The sequence below is a fragment of the Pimephales promelas genome, chromosome 13 (genome assembly GCF_988280905.1).
Source record: "Pimephales promelas chromosome 13, fPimPro1.hap1.1, whole genome shotgun sequence".
Classification (NCBI taxonomy): domain Eukaryota; kingdom Metazoa; phylum Chordata; class Actinopteri; order Cypriniformes; family Leuciscidae; genus Pimephales; species Pimephales promelas.
The window spans coordinates 30,938,660-30,962,493 of record NC_142781.1 but is presented as its reverse complement, the minus strand read 5'-3'; the positions used below and the strand labels follow the sequence as shown (position 1 = coordinate 30,962,493).

General features: G+C 37.1%; 2 protein-coding genes across 5 annotated transcripts in view; one reads left to right on the top strand and one right to left on the bottom strand.

The window, feature by feature from the left end:
* Positions 1-15,111, bottom strand: part of atad2b (ATPase family AAA domain containing 2B) — a 99,087-nt gene extending 83,976 nt beyond the window's left edge. The window contains exons 1-16 of one of the 2 annotated variants that reach the window (XM_039690164.2): positions 14,806-15,111; positions 12,340-12,500; positions 12,022-12,053; positions 10,045-10,192; positions 7,953-8,049; positions 7,561-7,687; positions 6,054-6,209; positions 5,852-5,927; positions 5,654-5,755; positions 5,428-5,539; positions 5,187-5,302; positions 4,929-5,103; positions 3,967-4,055; positions 3,601-3,760; positions 2,103-2,193; positions 820-1,131 (exon numbers count right to left, since the gene is read on the bottom strand). In XM_039690164.2, the coding sequence (XP_039546098.2) occupies positions 820-1,131; positions 2,103-2,193; positions 3,601-3,760; positions 3,967-4,055; positions 4,929-5,103; positions 5,187-5,302; positions 5,428-5,539; positions 5,654-5,755; positions 5,852-5,927; positions 6,054-6,209; positions 7,561-7,687; positions 7,953-8,049; positions 10,045-10,192; positions 12,022-12,053; positions 12,340-12,500; positions 14,806-14,961 (2,110 nt within the window). In that variant the 5' untranslated portion in view covers positions 14,962-15,111. The remainder of the gene's footprint in view (positions 1-819; positions 1,132-2,102; positions 2,194-3,600; positions 3,761-3,966; positions 4,056-4,928; positions 5,104-5,186; positions 5,303-5,427; positions 5,540-5,653; positions 5,756-5,851; positions 5,928-6,053; positions 6,210-7,560; positions 7,688-7,952; positions 8,050-10,044; positions 10,193-12,021; positions 12,054-12,339; positions 12,501-14,805) is intronic. The other variant, XM_039690166.2, reaches the window with a different exon arrangement.
* Positions 15,112-16,841: 1,730 nt separating this feature from the next.
* On the top strand, positions 16,842-23,393 carry ubxn2a (UBX domain protein 2A). 3 transcript variants are annotated; one of them, XM_039690297.2, is made up of 7 exons: positions 16,842-16,963; positions 17,951-18,016; positions 18,119-18,248; positions 19,525-19,634; positions 19,916-20,053; positions 20,355-20,516; positions 22,583-23,393. In XM_039690297.2, exons 2-7 carry the CDS (start codon positions 17,970-17,972, stop codon positions 22,764-22,766), a joined length of 771 nt encoding a protein of 256 aa, XP_039546231.2. In that variant the 5' UTR covers positions 16,842-16,963; positions 17,951-17,969; the 3' UTR covers positions 22,767-23,393. The 3 variants fall into 3 exon arrangements, with proteins under 3 accessions (XP_039546231.2, XP_039546232.2, XP_088975008.1); XM_039690298.2 differs by having other exon boundaries at positions 16,882-16,963; positions 18,112-18,248; XM_089118882.1 differs by lacking the exon at positions 16,842-16,963 and having other exon boundaries at positions 17,933-18,016.
* The last annotated feature ends 441 nt before the right edge of the window (positions 23,394-23,834 follow it).

The following is a 23,834-nucleotide window of genomic DNA, read 5'->3' as shown; positions in this document are numbered from 1 at the left end:
GGGCTAATGTAGAAAAAAATAACAATTTTCTGGGATGAATATATTGTAGAAATCCTGCTTTTTTGTCATTAAGGGAAATCATCTTGTCTCAGTTACAAATTTGACTATTAAATCATAAAGAATGTTTTTTCCCCTGCCCTTTTTGTATTTATTGCAATGCATATTGTATGTTCAGGGATGACTGATTGATAAGCAGACATGATATTTATGACTTGGTGTATGTAACTTTTGATACTCAGCGGTAAAATTGGCTCTCCTACTGAGTTTGTCCAATCAGTGTGGCTCTCATGAAAAAAAAAAAGTGAAGAAGACCACTGTTCTAGAGGAAAAAGATTGCTCTAATTGAAAAATTTACCATTTTTTACATCTAAAATATCTATATTATTCATCAACCTAAAAAATGGGTACATTTTGATTTCCTGTTTCATTTAATGGTTCATTTAACTTCTCACCAGTTATCAATAATCTTTAAAATTTACTAATCAATTTATCAATCATCTCTAACATTTCATAAAATGTTTAACAATATAACTACAGCAAAGCAAAAACTCAAGACTAAAATGGAGGGATTGGAGACACATTACTACAAAGAGGGCAGTCATTAAAAACACTGGGAAAATTCTATTCCCAGCAGAAATATGAGGTGGTAATTATAAAAACTCTGTACGTAAGGTACAAAAAATAGATTTAAATGGATGACGAAACACCTAAATGAGAAAAGAAGGGAAAAGACAAAAAGCAATTTTTGTACCTGTGATGTATAAAAGAAATAACTCAGCGAACAAAATAAAACTCATGAGCAGGAAATGGAGGGCGTACCGTGTGTGTGTTCCCTGTGCAGGAGCTCTGCGTGGGGGAAGACTCGCATCAGGCAGGCAAGCATTTGAGCCAGCGTGGGCTCCAGCAGGGGCTTCAAGACGCAGGAAAGGGCCTGGCCGGGCGGAGCCACAGCCCTCTGGCCCGCAGGTACTATGGAGCGAAGGGCACGACCAAAGTCCTGCGCCCCCAAAACGATGGAGCCCACGTCCAGCTGAAAGCGCTGGCTGGTGGCGTAGATCTGAGGATAGCGCCGCCGCAGAGCCGCTAGCGCAGCCTCTGTGCAAAGTGCTTTGATGTCGGCCCCACAGTAACCTGAGACACGGGGAGACAGCAGAGTTTGACACGCGATTGTCACTATGTAGAGATATGGACATATTAGCTAGCTGTAAATATTACACAAAAATAAATAGGTATATTAATATTAAAATGGCAGTACTATGTTTTCATTATAGCCTTGCTAACAGTAGAATTATTAATGCAGTGTTCCATTCAACTCAAAGGGAAAACGTAATTTTAAAATGTAAGTGCAAAAAATTAAATGGTTTAAAATTAAAAATGATTTTTTAATAAAATTGTATTTGAAATGATTAAAATTATTATTATTATTATCTATACATGTATAATTTTATTTTATATTTTATATAATATTATATAATCTAATATATAATATTATATTTTATATTTTTTTTATTCTATATTTATAATTTTATTTTAATGTTAATTGATAAAAGTGCAAAAAATTAAATGGTAGATTAAAAATTATTTTTTAATAAAAATTTATTTAAAATGATTCAAATTTTGTGTGTATATATATATATATATATATATATATATATATATATGTATATATTACACACACACACCATTTATACTGTAAATTACAGACAAACATGGCAATATCGGAATACACTTTAAGACACTCTGTTTATTCACTTTTAAGTAAATAAAATGCATCAGTGAATCTATGTTCCTGCATTAAAAATAATAAAACCTAATGAATAAACACTGACACCCGAGACAGGTGTGTAAAACAAAGTAAATGTTCTTATTATGGCATTTCCATTTATTTCATCTTCTGAGTATCAGACAGCAAAACACTTTGTGATCCAGAGATATTAAGTTGTAATAGCCCATATCTGACTTTGAACATAGATTAAACATCAAACGTGTTCTGACTGGCGTTTTTATGGAAAGAAAGAAACCCAAAACACATTCAACTTTGCACCTATGGGATGAAGTGTAGAGCTGAAGCTAGAAAATCATGACTTTTGCATCCATCTTACCGACACATTTCTCGGCTAGCTCATTTATGAAGGGTTCGGCTAGCCTGGGGCTCCAGTCCCTGGTGTGGATTTCTAGAATGTGCTTTCGGGCCTGTTGGTGAGCATACACACAAACACAGACAGTTTACAGATGAAACCAAGCACAACCAAACTGTTTTGATCATAAACTCTTAACAAAGGGGCTGGAGAAAACATAAGAGCTAGCGTTTGATTAGCCAGCACCCTGCTGTGAAGACACAATATACACATCCAGAAATAAGAGCAGCACAGACCTGACCTGATGTTACAAGCCGGGGTGTAACTATGTTTGACAATTATATAAGAAGATGTGGCATTTTCTAGTTTTATACAGGGTGAATATATTTAGCAATTGAATACATTTATTACAAATTATTAGGCCTGTAAAACGATTAATCGCATCCAAAATAAAAGTTTGTGTTTACATAATATATGTGAGTGCACTGTGTATAATTATTTTGTATATATATATATATATATATATATATATATATATATACAAGCATGTGTGTGTATTTATATATATAAAATAATTATACACAGTGCACCTTCATATATTATGTAAACAAAAACTTTTATTTTGGATGCGATTAATCGCAATTAATCGTTTGTCAGCCCTACAAATTATGTTTTTCAATTAATAACTGAATAATAAATAGATGAAATGATATACAAAAAATGTATATTTGAGGTCTGAGATCATTAGTGAAAATATCTTTTTTATGTTTACAATTAAATGGGTTTTATTTTTCACTAAAAATAATATGCTTTACATTTTTTAAAAAGTTTATATTTTAAGGTTAATGAAATTTTAAATACCATATTTTCAATGCATTTCACACTCTTGGATCCTTCACAAAATAATATGATATTATATGTATATTACAATAATAATACTCTGTTATACTGATCATCATTGAGTCTTTGAATGTTTTCTGGTTTGATTGATGGTATTTAGAGCACACTGATTTTTCAAATGCTACGTAGCTAGCACACTATTTGAAACCCTCATTTTTGTGCAGAACTGCTCTGACTGGTGGACAAAGGAAAAACTATATATGCTACAAATTAACAAACATATTTCCCTTAAAGTCTTATATGTAGTTAGCATCTATTTATGTACAGCTTGGAGTGCTAAATACTTAGCTTGACTGTAAAAGTGACATTTAAAGTGGCTTCAACACCAGTCATGAAATGTGTTGAACTAAAGCAGGAATGCCCAGATATCAGCAGTGAGCAGCACCCTAAACCGAACTCATCAAATTTAATTGGCATTCCATTCGTCAAGTTGTCAACGAGCTTGACAAACAGAACATGAGAGATTATCAGATAAGATGCATTTCAAAGGCCAAAAAGGCTACGAAAGACTAGAAACTGAGCTGTCAGACTATTTCAGGATAAGTGTTTTGAGGGAGGACACCAAGGATGGCTGCAGGCAACCAACACAATACCAGGTAAAGTAAAAAAAGGATTTGTGCACCTTTTTATCTGGCAGGTTGAACAGAAACTCCCGGTCAAAGCGTCCGGGCCTCCTGAGTGCAGGGTCGATAGAGTCGAGTCTGTTTGTAGCACCGATGACCACTATCTCCCCCCGGCTGTCCAAACCATCCATCAATGCCAGTAATGTGGACACTATGGAGCTAAACAATTGCATGTAAAATGAAAAGGTGTTGATGTGTACATGCGTGTAGGACATCTCAATTTCAAACGAGCAAGAAATATCTTGTTTTCCATGATACATTACATGTAATACCAAAACCCTTTGTGTGGAAACTATCTGATTCCTTCCTAATCCTGATGATGAAACCTTCTGCAATACCCAACACCTTTAATTTGAATTCATTACCTGTGAATTTGATCCTGTCTGCTGGAGCGAACAGGAGCGAGGCCATCAATCTCATCGAAAAAGATGATGGAGGGTCTCATGAGGTATGCCTGCCAGAAGGACAGGAAGCGTTAGGTGTGTGGCTGCTGGACAATCACATATCCTGTTAATATACTGTTTTATGATTCTACAGTGGAAAAAATAATAAATTGTATAGAGTGCCAAGTGCAAATATGTTTTCCTAAAATTGTGAAAAAATCATAACAATTGTAAATTATATGATTTATTCTAATAACATATCAAATCAATCAGTCAATGAAATCTAGATTTTTCACTAGTGAAATAAATTTTAATATTATTATGTAAATGACAAATTGGATTTAAAACTGCAAACTCATTAAATATTAAAATATTGGTGTGTCTCTCTCTGTGAACCCAGAGAATGTAGTGTACACCATGATTTTATAAAAGCTTACCTCAAAGGGATACTCCACTTTTTTGGGAAATAGGCTCCCTCAGGGTTAAATGTTTGAGTTTTACAGTTTTCTAATCCATTCAGGTGATTTTCTGGTATTTAGAAGAATATCAGTCACCAAACTGGTTTCTGGTCTCATTGACTTCCATACTAGGAAAAAAAATATATACTATGGAAGTCATTGAGACCAGAAACTGTCTAGTTACTGATATTCTTCTAAATATCAGAAAATCGGCTGAATGGATTCGCAAACGGTAAAACCCAACTGTTTAACTCTGGGGGAGTGGTAAAATGAGCCTATTTCACAAAAAAATGGAGTATCCCTTTAAATGTGTAATATGAATAAATAGTGATCATAAACGGCTGTTGAGATAGTATTCTCTCTGGAAACAAGTGGATGTTTGGACCCGTAAATGGTATATGTATATATGTTCATCACTTCACAGACAACATAAACTAGCTCAAGGTCATACTGGGATCAGGGTTGTGAGGTTGTCTGCGAGGTCACCTGGTCAAAAAGTAGGCGGAGCTGTCGCTCAGACTCTCCCACCCATTTGCTGAGGCAGTCGGCACCCTTGCGCATGAAAAAAGACACCTTTCTGTCTCCCTGACTGCATTCATTAGCCAAAGCCCGCGCCACCAGCGTCTTCCCAGTTCCTGGAGGTCCATAGAACAGACATCCTCTGCAAAGAGGGGGGGAAACTGTTGGTGTCAAAGCACATGATGCATATTACACACAAAAAATCATGTAAGTAATAAGCCACACCTTGGAGGCTGGATCTTAAACTTTTCAAACACTTCTGGATATAGTAGAGGAAAGACGACCATTTCTTTCAAAGACTGGATGTGGTGGGTGAGACCTCCAACACTGTCAAACTTCACCTGCATTGAAAGAGACAAGAACATATGCTAGCCCACAAAGCATCTTTTTCCTCAATGGAAATCAATGAAGCGTCAAGGAGATGATAATAAATTGAATGAGCATGAGTATAAAATCCAAGACTCACAGAAGTGTCCAGATTCATGGGATCCACATCCGCTAAACTGGCACCCACTTTTACTCGGTCGCGAAGAACACCGCTAGCCAAATCCTCTGCCCGCAGGTTCATGGGTAGGCACCTGTCAAACAATATAGACAAATAACAGATCAACAACAAACCTTATTAAAAGTTCACACACTTCCACTCTATAACAAGCCACGAATTGTGTGAATAAACAATTTGGTAATATCACCTGTTACGAGCTCGGCTCATGCTTTTGCCTTTCCGCCTTTCAAAGCGCTCTTCGTCTGATGATGATGTTGATTCACTGCTGTGAATGGCATGTTTCTTTACTCTAATGATAAAAAAAATTATAAATATCCCTCCAAAAATCATAAAAAATGATATAAGGACAGAAATATCTGGAGAGCTGCAAATAACCATTATTCACCTAATATGGCTTCTTCTTGCAGGCGATCGGTGTGTGTCGAACAGCGAGCCCTTGCTTTGCTTCCTGTTCACTGGCTCTGAGAACAAACACATTCAAAAGGCAAAAATCATCATTTAAAATATTTCAATAATTGGCTTGCGTTTGTGTGAGACGTAGAGAGTGAGAATAGAGAGCTTTGTGTGAATGTGTCTGAAGAGAGTACCTATTGGGGGAGCTTCATATCGCTGCACAGTTTTACGCTGCCTGAGGTTATAAGGTCTGTCGTTCTCCTCTCCAACCTCTTCTGCCTCGTCTCCTTCATCGTCTTCATCATCATCAGCCTCCACATCTTCATCCTCCTCTCCCTCCTCATGAGACTCTTAAAAATGAGAAAGAGGACTGTTCCGACACGTTGGCTAAACTAGAAAGCTCATCGTCCAATGCCGATATTTAATAATGGCCGATATCTCAGTCTTTCTGATATATCGGCCTACCACTAACCTTTAAAAAAATGCCAAACATTGGCCGATACCTCAGCCTTTCTGATATATCGGCCTTCCACTAACCTTTAAAAGAAATTGCCAAATATTGGCCGATACCTCAGCCTTTCTGATATATCGGCCTACCACTAACCTTTAAGAAAAAATGCCAAACATTAGCTGTTATCTCAGCCTTTCCGATATATCGGCCTTCCACTAACCTTTAATAAAAAAATGCCAAATATTGGCCGATATCTCAGCCTTTCTGATATATCGGCCGACCAGTAACCTTTAAAAAAATGCCAAATATTGGCCAATACCTCAGTCTTTCTGATATATCGGCCTACCACTAACCTTTAAAAAAATGCCAAACATTAGCTGTTATCTCAGTCTTTCCGATATATCGGCCTTCCACTAACCTTTAAGAAAAAATGCCAAATATTGGCCGATACCTCAGCTTTTCCGATATATCGGCCTTCCACTAACCTTTAAAAAAATGCCAAATATTGGCCAATACCTCAGCCTTTCCGATATATCGGCCGACCAGTAACCTTTAAAAAAAATGCCAAATATTGGCCGATATCTCAGCCTTTCCGATATATCGGCATACCACTAACCTTTAAAAAAAGTCAAATATTGGCCGATACCTCAGCTTTTATAGAACTTTTACCCAATATAGCCTTTCCAATATATCGGCCAACCACTAACCTTAAAAAAAAATGCCAAACATTAGCTGTTATCTTAGCCTTTCCGATATATCGGCCTTCCACGAACCTTTAAAAAATGCCAAATATTGGCCAATACCTCAGCCTTTCCAATATATCGGCCTACCACTAACCTTTAAAAAAATGCCAAATATTGACTGATATCTCAGTCTTTCTGATATATCGGCCTACCACTAAACTTTAAAAAAATGACAAATTTTGGCCGATATCTCAGTCTTTCTGATATATTGGCCTACTACCACTAACCTTTAAAAAAATGCCAAATATTGGCCGATTTCTCAGCCTTTCCAATATATCGGCCTACCAACAAACCTACACCAGACAACTTGCATGATGACACGTCATAACTACAATATGATAATAACAAAGCTGTCTGCACTGAAAGTACTGTTTGCAACAGTTTTCAAAGCAGTACTCTTTTTGTTTGGTGCCAGATTTTTTATATAATAATATACCACAGTACAAATGTCATATCTTGTTCTCTACCATTATTTGTTCTCCACATAAGTGCACAATCCACATATACCTTCAGTTCCTTCCTCCTCTTCAGGGTCCTTTGATTTGCTCATGACTTTGTGATGCCCCTGCATTCCATATGTGTTCCTCCGCAAAGACTTCCTCCTCTTCACACGGGAGTACATGTCCATGTTTTCCTGAACCAATTATAGAAAATAAATAAATAAATAAACATATAAATGAGATATATGGAGAAGAATCAATGGAGCAAAGTTGTTTGTAGTATGCGATTTGACTCATCAGTGGGTTCACAGCCCACACTGAAGAGAGAGGCCAATGCTTCAAAGTAACACAGGAGGATTTTAATAACCTCAATGTGGGCAATCGTTTGCTTAATGAGATGGAAAACAAGGCGGCCCAATTGTTCTGCTGTGTAATCAGTTAAAGGATAAGAGGAGTCACCAGTTCATTGTCCGTCCACATGCGGAGGCGCTCCACTTCCCGATTCTGCCGTATGCTGCTGATGTTGTCCATCTCTTGAAGAACTGCTTCTGCCGTACTAACAACAGACAAGTAGAGTTGTAAAAAAAATGAAATGTTTTTTTTTTTAAATAATTTTTAAATTTCCAAGCGCTCACATAGATACACATGGGAGCATTTAAAAACAGGCGTCTATTAGCGGATCCCTAATATATCTGCTGAGATGGTTCCACTGATGGACGCCGCTTTCAAAAGCTCCTGTGTGTATCAGTGTAAGTACTCGATGAATAGCGTCAAAGATGTCATTGTTGACTATTGTAGCCAATCACAGACATAGTTGTTGAGCGCGTCAACACAATGGCCAATCAGAGACTTATGTTGAGCACATCAACACTATGGCCAATCAGAAGTGTTTAAGAATCCATTCAACAGCGCTCAAAATGCAAGAGGGAAATGTCCAGAAGCCACTTTTGACAACTCTAGACACAAGAGTTACATGCATTTAACAAAAAAACTTAGTTTTTCATTTTTAGTCTAATAAAAGAATAGTCCTCGAACTGTGATACACAAACATATTGAGATATTTAAAAAAATAGTAAAAATCAGTAATCGGTAGAGAGTTCATAGAGGTTTACTAAGAACAAGTAGAGCAGCTCAGCCCATTCATCATGTGCCACACCAGCAGGTCTCCTCTCTCCAATACACTTCCACCATCTGTCTTTGACTAGCAGCAACTGTTAGCTCACACTAAAATCCTTGATAGGACACCGCCTAGTAAATCCATTGGTTAAAATTGCATTTCAACATTATCTTGTCGCATTTGTAATGGTACAAAACTCAGCTCAGTGACACTTAAAAAGCTTTGGGGTGTGTCTGAAATGAGTGTGTTTAATTTTTTTGTTCAGGACACGGACAAAAACATCATATAGCCTACACTAAATTACAGTTGGAAAGATGCAAGCTTAGTTTCCCCAATAAAAATACGGTCAAATTAAGCCAACCTAATCTATTCTCAATGACAACATCCACACAGCAATATTTAAAACTTGCATATTTTTAACTGCTCATGGCCAACATCACTACCTGCACCTCATAATGATTGGCTGCCACCTGACGTTTTTTGCTTGGCATTTGCATAAAGTTGAGCATTTATGAACATTTCGATGCTTTCAACAGTCTCCAAATCTGCTGTCAATCCTACAATCCACAGCGTGAGTGTGTTGCTTTGCTCATATTGGACTTGCCACTCCGTGCCAGTGTAAATATGCAATATGTTCATTAACGTTAAACCCCAAATCTCTGAGAAAGACATGACAGCAGATTTATTTACAGTATAAAAGAGCTCAAGATGAGATTTAAGTGCAGCCTTTATATCAAAATGGTGGAATTTAAAAAACACAGAAGCTCAAACGCGTGTGAAATATTACCAAAGGCAGATGCATGTCATTTGTAAAAAATTTGACGAATGAAGCAAAGTCTACATCGTTTTAAGTACAGCCAGAACCTGCTTACGTACCCCTCGGATACATGTAGCCTTGACTGGGAATCACCAATTATGTCAGAAACCATTATGTGCATGAACGCAATCACCACACATAGCGAGCTCACTTCTAGATCAGCTCATGAACTCTGTATATTGTCTTGTTTTAGTTCTTGAGTTCTGCAAGAGTAAACTTTGTGGGCTTCAGATGTCTTACTAATTATACACTAGCTACTCAAACCATGAGGGAATTATAACGTACGCACACTAAGTCCAAACAGAACATGATTTCGAACTGTGAGCTCTAAGTGGGGTGCAATTCTAGTTGGTATGTAGTCGTGAAGCGGAAAAGTACCATGCGACATCATTTGACGCTCAATAACTTTACAGACACACAACCAGGAGATAAATTATTTGCTGACTGTTTGGGCTAGACGTGTAAATGCAGTTAATCATGCGTTCATGTTTATAACATGTCTGTTACAAGCCGTTTCATAAGGTCATTGGCAATAAATGGTCTTTTTGCACTTGAGAGAAAGTTTGGAAATTCATTTCAAGGAAACTATCATCATCACACATAGGATCAGATTTTACCTGTTGACAAGTTGGTCGAAAAGTAAACTCTGATTGAGGTGTTCGAATTGGGACTTCCTGATGCGACGGCTCCTCTTGAGCTCAACATGACCGTTCATACGACCATGGTCCCCCTCTGATGTAGAATCACCCCTCAGACTCATTCGACCTATGCGTTAAAAAAGAGGGTTACTAAAGTCATCCTCTGATGAACATCAAGTGTACCCTCATATGTTTCATGACCAGACATTATTGACATCAAACCTGATGTAACTCATCTAAATGATGTCTATTTGTTTTGAGTGTTACAGTTCAACAGAGTACCAAGTTAAAGGTTGTATCAGCGATTTCAGGAGCAAACAAAAATGATCACATCACATTCATCTAATCTTTCCTAACAAACCACCATAAGCAGGCTGTAAAAAAACGTGTCTCTGTAGACAGCCTAGGCTCTGAGATCACACAGAAACAAATGGGTACAACCACCACTCAAAATCAAAATTAACAGTGATCTAACCAATCACGACAGGGGCGGGTGTTTGTTTCTGCGCTCGTTCACGATGCCTGCATGCGAAGTTCGGAGCTGAAGAATCAACCCTATGCTATCAATGGACCAGATACATTTAACATGGAGGAGGCAATCCCCAAGAAAAGGAGGAGGATTAGGGCGAAGGAATACCGTCGGTTTTTCGTCAAAGAAACAAATGATAATCGGGAAGGCTTTTGAACGGTGGAGCGAACTCAAAGAATTGAACAAAAATTTAAATCGGACGTTTCTCCTGGACAGGTGAGTAGCTTCTAGTGTTGACTTTTTTGTACGTGAACTAGTGATGCACGATATATCGGCCGCCATATCGGTATCGGCCGATATATGTTAATTTTTAGTGTTATCGTTATCGGCCTGATAAGAAAATTAGGCCGATATATTAAAGTTGATAATTAATGTATTATTTCCTTCAGCTGAGATGCTTCAGATGCACTGTTCAACATGATGGTTTGGAATTGCTTGAAATATGATTGGAAAAAAAATGAAAATACAGTTTAGTGCAGCACAAGTCTGTCATATAGTCCATGTAAACTATATGATGTGATTGGGATATGGATGTTAATGGTGAGACTTTTGTTTTTGTAATCAGACTCTCAAAAATGAAAAAAAAAATTTAGATTTAGATTTATCGGCCAATATATCGGTTATCGGCTTTCAAGTATAAAGAATTATCGGTATCGGCCAAAATGTTCATATCGGTGCATCCCTAATGTGAACCGTGTGTGAAAATATAATTCTTTAAAAAATATGAGTGAAGCTCGACCAAACTTGGATAGCTCTAGCGAATATCAGATTGTAGGGATTTAGTGTGTGAGTTGCGTATGTTATATGCGTCTACTCTGATGTACTATTAGCAATAACACTAGCCTACGTTCAGGACTAACTTTAGCCAAAAATTAATAACAAGCAGTTATAATATTATTCCAGATAGCTGTTGTTACCATAACTTCCAGCAAAACTAGCTGTATGATATGACATGGCTCGACTGCAGATTTTAGATCACTTTGTAATCGAAAGCATTACAGTTCACAGAATGAGCCATCATTGAGGTAGACCATCAATCTGGAAATAGTGTGTTTTTGTCGCTTTAAGAAATGCGCGTGCATGATTGTTTTTTTCATGATGCACAGAGGGGCGAGCTAAAGTGGTTTGTTTGGGATCTTGCTTCAAACACAAACAGAAGTGACGTTACCCACAATCGCTAACACAACCTTTAAGTTGTATTTCATGACTTATTGAGCTTGAATGGTCAAAAATACACAAAATTAAGTCCAAATCCCATCTTGGTAGTGTATCTACACAAAATACACAGTCAGCTGTTTATGTTCACTTTTGACATAACTGGGAAAGACATTGGATGCGTGTTCCCCAATATTGGGTGACTCTTCCTTTAAAGCTTTCAATAAAGAATGATTCAGTAAATTAAAATGAATACACTAATATACACTTACTGTGTCCATTCTGCAAGGCACCAGTGGACAACCTGGAAGACAAGGTGAACATGCATGAGAAAATCCTTGTTTTGGTGCATTATTAACAGAAACACCTAATATTTTTCTTTGAGTAAAAGCAATTCTTGTCTAAATACATTTTGTCAAAATATATTGAAAATTATGTTTAAATTTGCTTCATCTCATGTTGCTCATTTACCATGTAGACACTTTAAAAGCCAATATACACTAAAAGCAAGCAACACTGATTATAATGGGATTAGATCATCAAAATACCACAAAAAATAAGTATTAATCATGCAACTACATCGACCTCACCTGGTACAGTGTTTGGACATGGTCCATGATGAGCCTCTCTGGCCTTTACTCTGGGGACTTGGAGAAGTATCAGTAGAACTTGGTGGCGTCTGCCTGCGTGTCCGCTTGGGAGGTGGGGACAAACGTGGGCTACTGCTATTAACATCACTGCTGGGCTCTTTCTATAACAGGCAGAGGTGTGTAGGATATTAAAAAGGTTGCACGAGCATGCAGAATACACAGAGAGAATTATGATCATGGCAAGTCCACACTCAAATACGATCTGCACTAGGGACACTTGATGCAATATCACATCTGAGGCCACGAGTCACCTGAAAGTGACATAGACTTCGCCATCCTCTATTGACCCGGTGAACGAAGGACTCATGTCATCTCCCAAATTCTTCATCCTCTCCTCCCTGATCTCATTCAAACCTCTCTGCTGACTAAATAAGTCTATGATTCAAACATAGCCACCGTTTACATCACCCAAAATCATGCAAGATAAGAAAATAAAGAGTTAGCCAAAAGTATGGAATCATGCTATTCCAATACTTTATAACCAAATCATTTCCATGACCTTTTCCAGTCAATTGCTAAATACTGGATGAGATTTTTTTTAAAAGCATACAAATTCAGAACAAATCAGTAATGAATCATTCAGAACGATTTGTGAATCAGTTTGATGATTCATTCAAAAGAACACTCACTCAGCCATGAATAATACATCACTATAGCTTGTGAACAAGTTTTGCTCACAAAAATGTAACTGATTATATATATATATATATATATATATATATATGATAATGTATATGACTTATGACTTTAAAAATGATAAAATAGTACTAATATGATCCCAAACCTGGAATGTCCTAAAATTAGCATAGGACAATGTAATTTTTTTTTAAAGAATTTTTCAACATTATATCGAAATTATACAAATATTAAAATACTAAGTTATTTCAGAACTCGCTTAACTAGAAACAAAACGATTGTAGAGATGTCCAGATGTCATGAAACGCACAGAAATCGAATCACGTTTTTAAAATGATTGATTCCAGGATTTCAGTGACTGTGGGAAACCTGCATTAAATCAATCTGTAACTGAAAGGTTTGCAAAGTAAAATTAAATAGAGACATAATGCACTCAAAAATCATAACAACAAAGGATGTTGAGTGCAGACCAAATTCATTGTCAGAGGACAAGCCACTATCTAATACTTATTATTCAAAAAACTGCTAGCATTCTTGACAACTAGTACAGAACATGATAATTAAACTGAACACCCTTGCAAAAAGTATTGTAGTCTTACTGATGACATCAGACGGTAACAGCAGCATGGAACCTGCTAAAATTACTAAACATATACAGTACAGTACCATGGTACATGTCCAAAAAACCATAATATCACGATAAATATTAAATTAATGCGGGATTATCGTTTCAAACAGCCTTCCAAATGTGCACATCCACACAAACAACCCGTGCCAAGAACCGATAACACACAGAAACAGAAGTTTCAACTAAATACTCAGCAAGTTGAAAGTTTACTTTACAAACAAAATCACGAACAATATCTGTTTTGAGCCACAAGGGGTCTGTCTCAGCTGAGCTTTTCCCTTCCCCCAACACTAGCTTGTTTTATTGTTGAAGACACACGGAGGACGAGACGTTTTTTATCCGACAAAAGGTGACAAACGCGCATTTGTTGTGACTATTCGGTGCGTCGGAGCGCGTGTCAGCATGGTACCTCTCGAGCGCAACAAACACACAGCAACAAAATAACGCTCGATTCTTGTCAGCGAGTCGGTTCGATTGAACTGTTGTTTTCGATTACCAGATTCACTTAATACCTTAAAACGCTGTCATTTCTTTTTAGTGGCGAATTGGTTTTAAACTACTTCTGTTTTCAAATGTTTGTAATAAAACTATATTCTTCTTTTGAGTTTCATCTCGGTGCTCCTATTCTTGTTTACTCCTTACATATACATAACGTTAGATAACGTTAAGTGTATAAGTTACAGACATTTCCCTAAAATGCTCGGGAAAATATATATAAGGTCAAATATTAAGTTAAATATCGTTGTCAGTGTTACTGCCAAAGTTATCAAAGTGAAGTACCATGTAAACACAGCGAATCGGTTCAATCGGTTCATTCAAAAGAAACGGTTCAATAGAACGATTCATTCACGAATCGGACACCAATATAACAAAGACAACTTAGGGGCACTGAGTGCATTTAACCAGCCAGCCGGCTTTATTAAAGTCCAGCTGATATATGTGACAAAACACATAAAACTGAGCGACAAGCCACGATTAAGCGCTGTCGTGTCATTAAACTGCAATTTCTGCATCGGCAAGTGTCACTCAAGGCGCAATTTGGGAACAAAAGATGTGGACATCCATTCATCCAACCATTTATCTATACATCCATCCCATCCAACCATCCATCTCCAAGAGGCCAGAGTAAGCAGCTCGCTAACCGGCTGGCGGAGAGAATAGGCTGCCGGTGTCTCTCTCTTCCTTACACGGCTGTTGTGCTCGTCCAAGTTTGGGGTGTTCCTCTGAGACGACCTCGTCCGGCCCGAGATGAAGGGACTGACGGGCTTGTGCTCCGAGCTCTTCCTGGTGTTCACCATGATTGCTGTCTGTCCCCGCTGATAGACAGTTCCTATCCTGTAGCTCTTGTCAGTTGCTTTCGTTCTGACTGTGTCTCTCAGCTAGTAGAGTGCCGAGGCGCCATTTCTCTTTCTCTCTCTCTCCCTCTACTGTCAGCCAGCCGAAACTCTCCGGCGAGCCACTTCCGCTTCAGAGAGAAACGAGAGTGCGCGCGCCTAAATGAAGTTGGCGCCAGAGATTTTTAAAAAATATATATATATAGTTATAAACAAGTGGTGAGAAAAAGTGTAAGAATACAGGTTTTATATTTACACGGGTGGTTCTGGAAGTAGGGTAATGTTTTAATGAATTTTATTTGCAATACATTGTTTATATTACAATAAATGGTATAATTTGGTGAAGGGAATTGGATAGTTGGATAGTTCACTTTGAAATTAATTTTTGGTATGTTTTAGCTTACCTCAAGGGCATCCAAGATGTAGGTGTCTTTGTTTCCACTGTATTTTCAATTTTGATATTTTTAGGTCAAACCATTCTAGTTTGTCAGTCATCTAATGCAGGTCTATGGGGTCCACCTCAAAGAGCATGCACAGAGAAGTCCAAATTAAACATGATTCAATGACTCATACTTGTAAATACACATTAATGGCCTAAGACACGAAACGAGCGGTTTGTGTGAGAAAAAAAAAACAGTTTTTATATAGATTTTACCTCTTGTAATCACAGCCACATTCAAGTAATATGAGGGTGCAGGCTTTGTGGCTGTGGTTACAAGAGGTAAAAAAACGATATAAATACTGTTCATTTTCTCACACAAACCGCTCATTTTGTGTCTTAGGCCATCAATGTGTACTTACATTTACGAGTCATTGAAACATGTTTAATTTGGACTTCTCTGTGCATGCTCTTTGAGGTGGACCCCATAGACCTCCATTATTTGACTGATCGACACGAACGGTTTGACCTAAAAATAGGAAAAATTGAAAATACTGAAATTCTGAGCAAAGTGAACTATCCCTTTAATTACTCTTATGCCGTTCCAATCCTGTAAGACATTTGTTCAACTTCAGAACACAAATGAAGATATTTTTGATGAAATCTGAGAGCTTTAATAAGCATATATTAAGTCTGTTTATTGAACAAAGTGATCAAGTCAGTTCTGAAAATTTCAAAGTGTCAGTTGTGTAGCTGTCAATGGAGGGACAGGAAGCTCTCAGATTTCTTTAAAAAGATCTTCATTTGTGTTCCGAAGATGAACAAAAGTCTTACGGGTTTGGAACAACATGAGGGTGAGTAGCCTACAGAATTTTCATTTTTGGTTGAACTATCCCTAACACTGTTAATCAAGCAAGCAGACTTCATAACAAACTCTGGGTCCAAATAAAAAACAAGACAATCCATAAAATAAACATACAATGATTTGTATTAATATATTTTTTTTAATGTGTTACAGATGCAACGGCACTAGTGTCTCCACAACTTGGACGGGTAAGCCACAATAATTTTCGATAAGCCACAATAATTTCATTTTCTGAATGCAACTGCAACTTTAACAATAATGATTATTATCAGAAAGGTTTCCTAGACCCTCTTCTCATAGTCCCTCCCCAAATTCACACCTCTTGAAAAACTTTTTCTGATTGGCTAGCATTTGCTAAAATTCTGGCTGTTTACAAGGTAAAGCCTTTAGCAATATGATTTCTCAGGAGGACATAATTACCGATATTCACGTAATGTTAGGTTGTAGGGTCAGGTTATTAATAAAAATCACTTCTAGCAGCTTTGCTGAGGGTATTTTATTTCTGTACTGCTGACTGCATTCACCATCTGTCACCTTCATATCAGTACGCAAAACACCACTACAAGAGCATTTTGGGCTTGCTATGTCATAGTGACGTATGCACAAACGTGAGGTCTGGAGACGTCACAGGAATGGTGGACTGCAGCAGTAGCGGCATGACAACTGTGAGAAATTTACGAGCCGAGGAGACAGTTTTACGACACAATTGAAGCCTTATACTGGTAACCATCTACAGTTTATAATCGGGATTATTAGCCTGCGATTCAGAAATTATGTGTTATGGGTTATAGCGCTTGTTTTCCGTCATAACGGATCGCAGTGCGCTTGCGTGGTCTCTACATATCCTTACGTAATTTTGGCGCACTGCTTTATTTATTATGCTGCCTTTGACCTGTTTGTTACGGTGAATACGATTATGAAGCTTTAAGCATGCATGTGGGTGCCTTTACCTACCAGAGATTGACCTTAAAACGTTTGGTTAAATAAACTTAGGGTATTAGTAAACACATAACGTCATGTAGTTTATTGTCAGTGTATCATGACGTCATCATTAAGCAGCTGATCGCATGTCAAATGCTGATCAGTATAATATTGATAAATTGTCTATGTACCCTTAGAGATGTCTTCAGATGTTTTTATTTTTTATTTTTTATGGCACATGTCCAAAAATTCATAGTAGCCTACGCATTGATGTGTGCAAGTGGGTATTTTTGGACATACTGGTGATGCCAAATGTTTTGGACGTGCAATGTGGAAATACAGTAAAAATGTATATTATATTGACTTGAACCATAATACATGCATTGAATAATATTTAAGTACACTAGTATATGCCAAAGTGCCCTAATACCATTACTAAGGTAATTTTAAGGGGTTTATTTTTTTATAATACTTATTTTTATGGAATATATTTATTTATTTTATAATATGAATTCTAATTTTGATAATTATTTCATTCAATGTCAAAGAACTGTAGTAATTACAATTGATATCACCATAATAGTGGTCATTTCTGGTCAGTTGAAAACCATTTTGCCCGTCTGGTGTGAAAGCTGATCGATATTTTGAGAATTTCACATTTCACTGCTCCTGTCAATCTCAGATGGAAATGCCCTATGAATTATTCAGGAAGCACTGATGCAGTGGTTACATTGACTTGCACCATCCCTTATAACTTATGCCCGCATACTGTATGTTTGTGTTGCAAGATGGACAACAGAAGACGTCATGATGAAAGATATTGATTCAAGAGAAAGGGTTCAAGATGACACATGGTAAGTCCGCTCTGTCTATTATCTGACCTGAAACATCTTGTATCATTTCATCATTACTGAATGTTCATAATTGAACGCTTTGTTGCCTTCATGAGCTCTTAGGTGTGAAGGGGCTCAAAATGATGAAGAAGAGGATGAGGAGGAGGCGAGCCCTCTTAGATCGAGTTTCTCCGTCGAGGACCTGCTCGATGAGGTGGAGAAGATCAGCAGTGTTGCCAGCAGCGGCAAAAAGGTCAGACAGTTCATATGAGACGTCTTGTGTGCAATCACATTCAGAACATCCTGGTGGTTACCTAAAATAAAAATGTTGTTGAAAAAAAAAAAAACAGTACATCAAGTTAATGTCAGGAAGGGGTGGGCAATATGACTAAATTCCTATTTCCCGATATGATACATTTTACATATATACATATATACATATATATATATATATATATATATTATATATGAAGAGTTCAGATGCAAAAGCCTCTAAGTGCCATTTGAAATTTTCTTCTAGAATGATCATTTTTATCAAGCTTGTATATTTAAGTTCAGTAATTTCACTTAGATTGCAATGAGGATTACCTATTAATTGTCATTTAAGTGAAATTACTGAACTTGAATATATAAGCTTGATAAAAATGACCATTTTAGAAGAAAATTTCTAGTGGCACTTAGAGACTTTTGCATCTGAACTCTTCATATATATATATATATATATATATATATATATATCACAAAATGGTTATTTTATCTAATTTCTGTTAAAAATAAGGGAAAAAATTACAAATAATTGGACAAATACAATATAGCAAAAATATGAATTAAACAAATTACGTTTTTCAGGTACAATAGGTGTATTTAGCATGTAGTTGGAATGTAATACAGTATATAACATAAAATGTAAAAATAAGAGATTGCATAGTCTTCACTATGAATTAAATATAAATGTATTCTAATTAAACCTAAAAAAGTTATTTAATCAAGAGCAGTAATTTATTTTCTCACATTTTTGATTAGCAGCAGGTAACGGTTTATTAGGCTGCTGTCACTTTAAGACCAAACGCACCGATCCATTACTGATACACATCTTGTTTAAACCCAATTGTTTACTTTCACTTGAGACAATAATCGCAATAAGATCTGAAAGAGTACTGAATTTGCCATCACATGCTGAGAGACGCTTATATGCGCAAGCTCTTATCACATGCTTTCTGCTTATCGTGTGTCAGTCAGCGCAGTTCTTTTTCACTGCTTATTGTGCTTAATAACACTTTTTACCATCTGCACGTCCTACACTTTATATTCTCATTCATGCCTTTTATCACTCTGAAGTGCTATATATACATATTATGTTATACCGTACATGATGTAGCACATTTATACTATGGTAACCATATATATCATCATAGTGTCCAGCCTTTATGTCAGCATAAACATGTAATTTCTGATCCACTAGCATTATCAAACTAAAATTCAAATATTTCGAAGTATTCCTAAGGTTGTTTTATGACCGAACTCTACAGGTGGAGATTGTAGTGAGACTGTGGAAAAATGGCTTCACAGTAAACGACGAGGATTTACGCAGTTACACCCTAGAAGAAAACCAAGAGTTCTTAGAGGCCATTAAAAGAGGGTGAGTATTGTTTTTGTCTCTAGCTAATTTTAGGATATCGCATTAAAAAAACGCTGGATTGAAACACCAATGCGTATAAATTCTAAGAATGCACATAAATCCCTCGATGCACAATAACAAAACACTCACCTGACTTTGGATGTGACTCATTTAATTGCATAGCATCAAAACAAAATGGCTTTAAAATAGCCATTGTATTATCATGTTTTGTGCTTTCCCCCCATCTCATGAATAAAATTGAAATATATTTAATTGTCTTGATTTATAAATCCTCTATAAAGTGAGCTGCCTCTGGAGCTAGAAGGAAGAGCCGAGGATGAAGAACTTGAAATCAACATGGAGGACATGAAAGACGAAGATTATGTCCCAAAGAAAAAGACCTTCCACCCGTTTACAGGCCGAGGTTACAGACTGGGAAGGTAGTAGGTCCTCTTTTGCATACATTTTTTTTTAATTGACCAAATCATAGTAGTGACGTTAGTAAATGCTATTAATTTAACATAAAAGTGAAAGATTTTAGTTCCCACAAATATCCACTAGGTGTCCTCACAACACTTCCACTACTTGATGGTTTGACTGCAAATGTGTTGAGGATTATCTAGATGTTAGTGTTAACCCTCTAATCACATATAACATCACATGGCACCACAATAATTGCAGTGCATCTGTTAAAAGCCTATCTTTATAAATTGATTAAGTCGAAATGATTGTCGTCGGCAGTGTGGCCCCGCGAGTGGTGGCCAGGTCTCGGTCGATACACGAGGACTGTTCTGGTCCCCCTCTCCCGGCAGTGGAGCTGAATGAGGACCTTCCTGTGACCTCCCTCCAGATTTGGCTGGCGGACGGTCAGCGGCTCGTGCAGAGGTTTAATCTGAGCCATCGGTGAGTATCATATGGTCGTAGAAGGTGAACTTCACGAGAAAATACCACCATTTTTTCATATTAAACTATGTCATTCCCTTAACTAAGACGAGTTGATGCATATCTTTCTCGTCTCAGTGCGTGCACTCAATCGTGAGACACACACTTTGATAGCACTTAACTATCCCAGTTCATTCAATATGGGCCAAGCAGAGAAGCGACCAAACACCTCCACGTTTTCCCTATTTAAATACAGTTACACAAGTAGTGTAACTCGACCAAGAATGGTGACACAAAATAAAACGTTGCACTTTTCTAAGCACGTAAAATGCTTAACTTGCTTAAAGCAAGTGATTTGGAGCACTTCGACTCAGTGCATATTAATCTATGGACTCGGCGTAGTAATATCATCACTCCGGAGAGGGAGAGGACTTTTCACGAGTGATGATATTACTACGCCGAGTCGAAGTGCTCCCTGTGGTATTCCCCCATACAATATAGTTATCCACTTTACACGCTTAGAAAAGCGCAACGTTTTATTTTGTGTCACCGTCCTAGGTCGAGTTACAATGCTCGAGTAACTGTATTTAACCCTCTGGGGTTGTTCGGCCCAAATGGACCTGAAGAAGTTAAATAATTTTTTTTAAAAATCACAGCTTCCTCGGAATGGTCCGAAATTTGGTGACTTTGTTGGTATTTGGTATATGAACACACCAAAAAATTGGGGACAGGATGTGAATAGTCTAAGTGGTTGTAAAAAAAAATAGTCACACTTGAGGTGTTCGGGTCCAAATTGACCCGCATTAGAAAATGAATGGAAAATTGGCAAAAATGTGAAAATACTGATTTTTTTTGTGCGTACAATCTACAAATCAGCCACGATCTTGAAAAAAAGCACACAACAGTGAAGGGGTGAATCTCTAAAACATCAAACAACACACACAAACACACTTTTATACACAAACACACCAAAAAATTCAGATTATACATGTGTTTTGCTTTTTTAAAATGCTCAGTTTGTCCACCAGATGGCATCCATCTCATTTCAAAAATTGCTTTTATGAGGCCTAGGCTTGACTCTAAAATGAAATACAGCTTTAAAAAAAAAAAAATTATATTAAGGAGGGGACATTTTGTAATAATTATTGCATTAATACTAATTATAATTTTTTTTTTTTTTTTGAAATTTTCTCAAAACACCAAAAAAGAAAAGAAAAAATATTATAAAAAACGAGTAAAAAAAAAATCATGATTTTTTTTTTTTAAATATGAATCCCGCCCTTTGGGTCCATTTGGACCCGAACACCCCGAGTGTGACTCTGAAACGAACAACCCCAGAGGGTTAAATAGGGAAAACGTGGAGGTGTTTGGTCGCTTCTCTGCTTGGATCCTAATGAATGAACTGGGCTAGTTAAGTGCTATCAAAGTGTCTCGCGCACCAGAGCGATTGAGTGCACGCACTGAGACGAGAGCGGTATCAACTCGTCTTAGTTAAGGGAATCACAGAGTTTAATATGAAAAAAACGGTGGAATATCCCTTTAAGTACATTTAATACAATTGATTGGTTATATATTTGTCCCAAGCATCAACTTTAAAAACCTATTATACAACTAAACTGTAAAATTGTAAATTCTATTACTCTTACATTTATGTATATATCCTTTGATGCTGATATGGTGTTAAAGGATAAATGAATATGCATCCTTTACATACAGTAGTGTAATTTGCTTTCACTCAACACAGCTAAAGTTACTGGCTTTAAACAGGATTATGTTTGTATGTTTATTGTCAAAATCCACCCTCGGCTTGTTGTGATGCTCTAAATTTGAAATCCTCCCCTTAAAAGCTCTTACATAATTCACATTCATCATTTATGTAATACAATCACGCAAGGTAGAATCATGGAAGAATCGTAAGCTGCAACTTTGCGGCAGATCAGATCAGATTATGCCGGATTTAAAGTATGCGTCACAACATGTAAGGATTTCATGCCTCCGACTCGAACATGATTGCTACTGTAAGATGTGGCTGCAAAGCTCCCTGAGAAGATGCATTCATGTTGGTTTTTATCTAATTGGTCCACCAGGATCAGTGATGTGCAGCATTTTGTGGAGCAGGCTCAGGGAACGGACGCTCAGTTCATCCTGACCACATCCCTGCCGTTCCGAGAGCTCACAGACGAGGGTCAGAGTTTGGGAGAAGCCAACTTAGCGAATGCCGTCATCATTCAGAGGTCTCTCAACACACAAGCTCCTTTCGGTCACTCCTGACTGTTCCTGCTTAAACCAGAGACTCTGATCTTTTGGTCCCACCCATGTTTGGGTAACATTTTATAAATCCGTCTCCCTTAAAACCGTGAAAGCCAATGTTTTGTCTGGTTATGAATACAGGGGTCCTTTGGACATCACTATGACTGTATAAATGGCCACTCAACTCAAATAGCTTTAAAGGAATAGTTCACCCAAAAAATGAAAAATGTCACACTGACAACCCACTGGACTAAAAGCGTATTAGTAAATGGTGATTTAAATTTCAGTCGAAATGCAATGACATGTGGGTGATTAAGAAATGGTAAGTGGTGATGTTTTCTTATTTAGGTGTATTGTTCCTTTTACACTTGTGGTTTCTTTTTAATTTTCCCATCATGTTCTTTCATAAACTGGAAGTGTTGGCCTTTTCTGATACAATGCAGTATGCACAAGCCAAGTCTTTAACCTTCACCATTATACATGTTTACACATAGATCAATGAAGAAGCCAGATCATGGAAGTTCTGTGTTGGTATGTCTTATAATGTACCGTTAAGTTATTAATGTCTAATGTTTATGCACTTTGCCTAAGACAGAGGCTCTGTTATAAAGACCTCTGCTTGCAATAAACCTACTGATGATATGCTGATTCCTTTTCTCATTTCAAATGGATTCTAATATGTCTTAAATGCACACAGAGCTGATAAGTATAAAATTAGGAGACCTTCTGATTCATGTGTTTTTTTGGTTGCATTAATGGACTTGGATCGTTCTTCCACTTTTAAAAATTTTAGATGTGATATGAGCTCATAAAGATTAGTTGAAGAGCAGTGTATGTTTATCCAGTCAATCTGCAATATGACATCTCGATCCAATCCTGTTCATTTCCACATATATCGTTGCTCAAAAATACATTTACTTTGAATGCCAACCATGTGGTCGATGTCCTGGCCTGGGGGCTGAATGTCAAGAATTTCTGAAGTACATTAAAGTTGATTTGACTATTTTGATAAGGTCTTGCAACCATGATGAGATTTTTTTCTTAATTACTAGCAAGTTTAAATATGGGATTTTGTGAGCAGTTCATGCA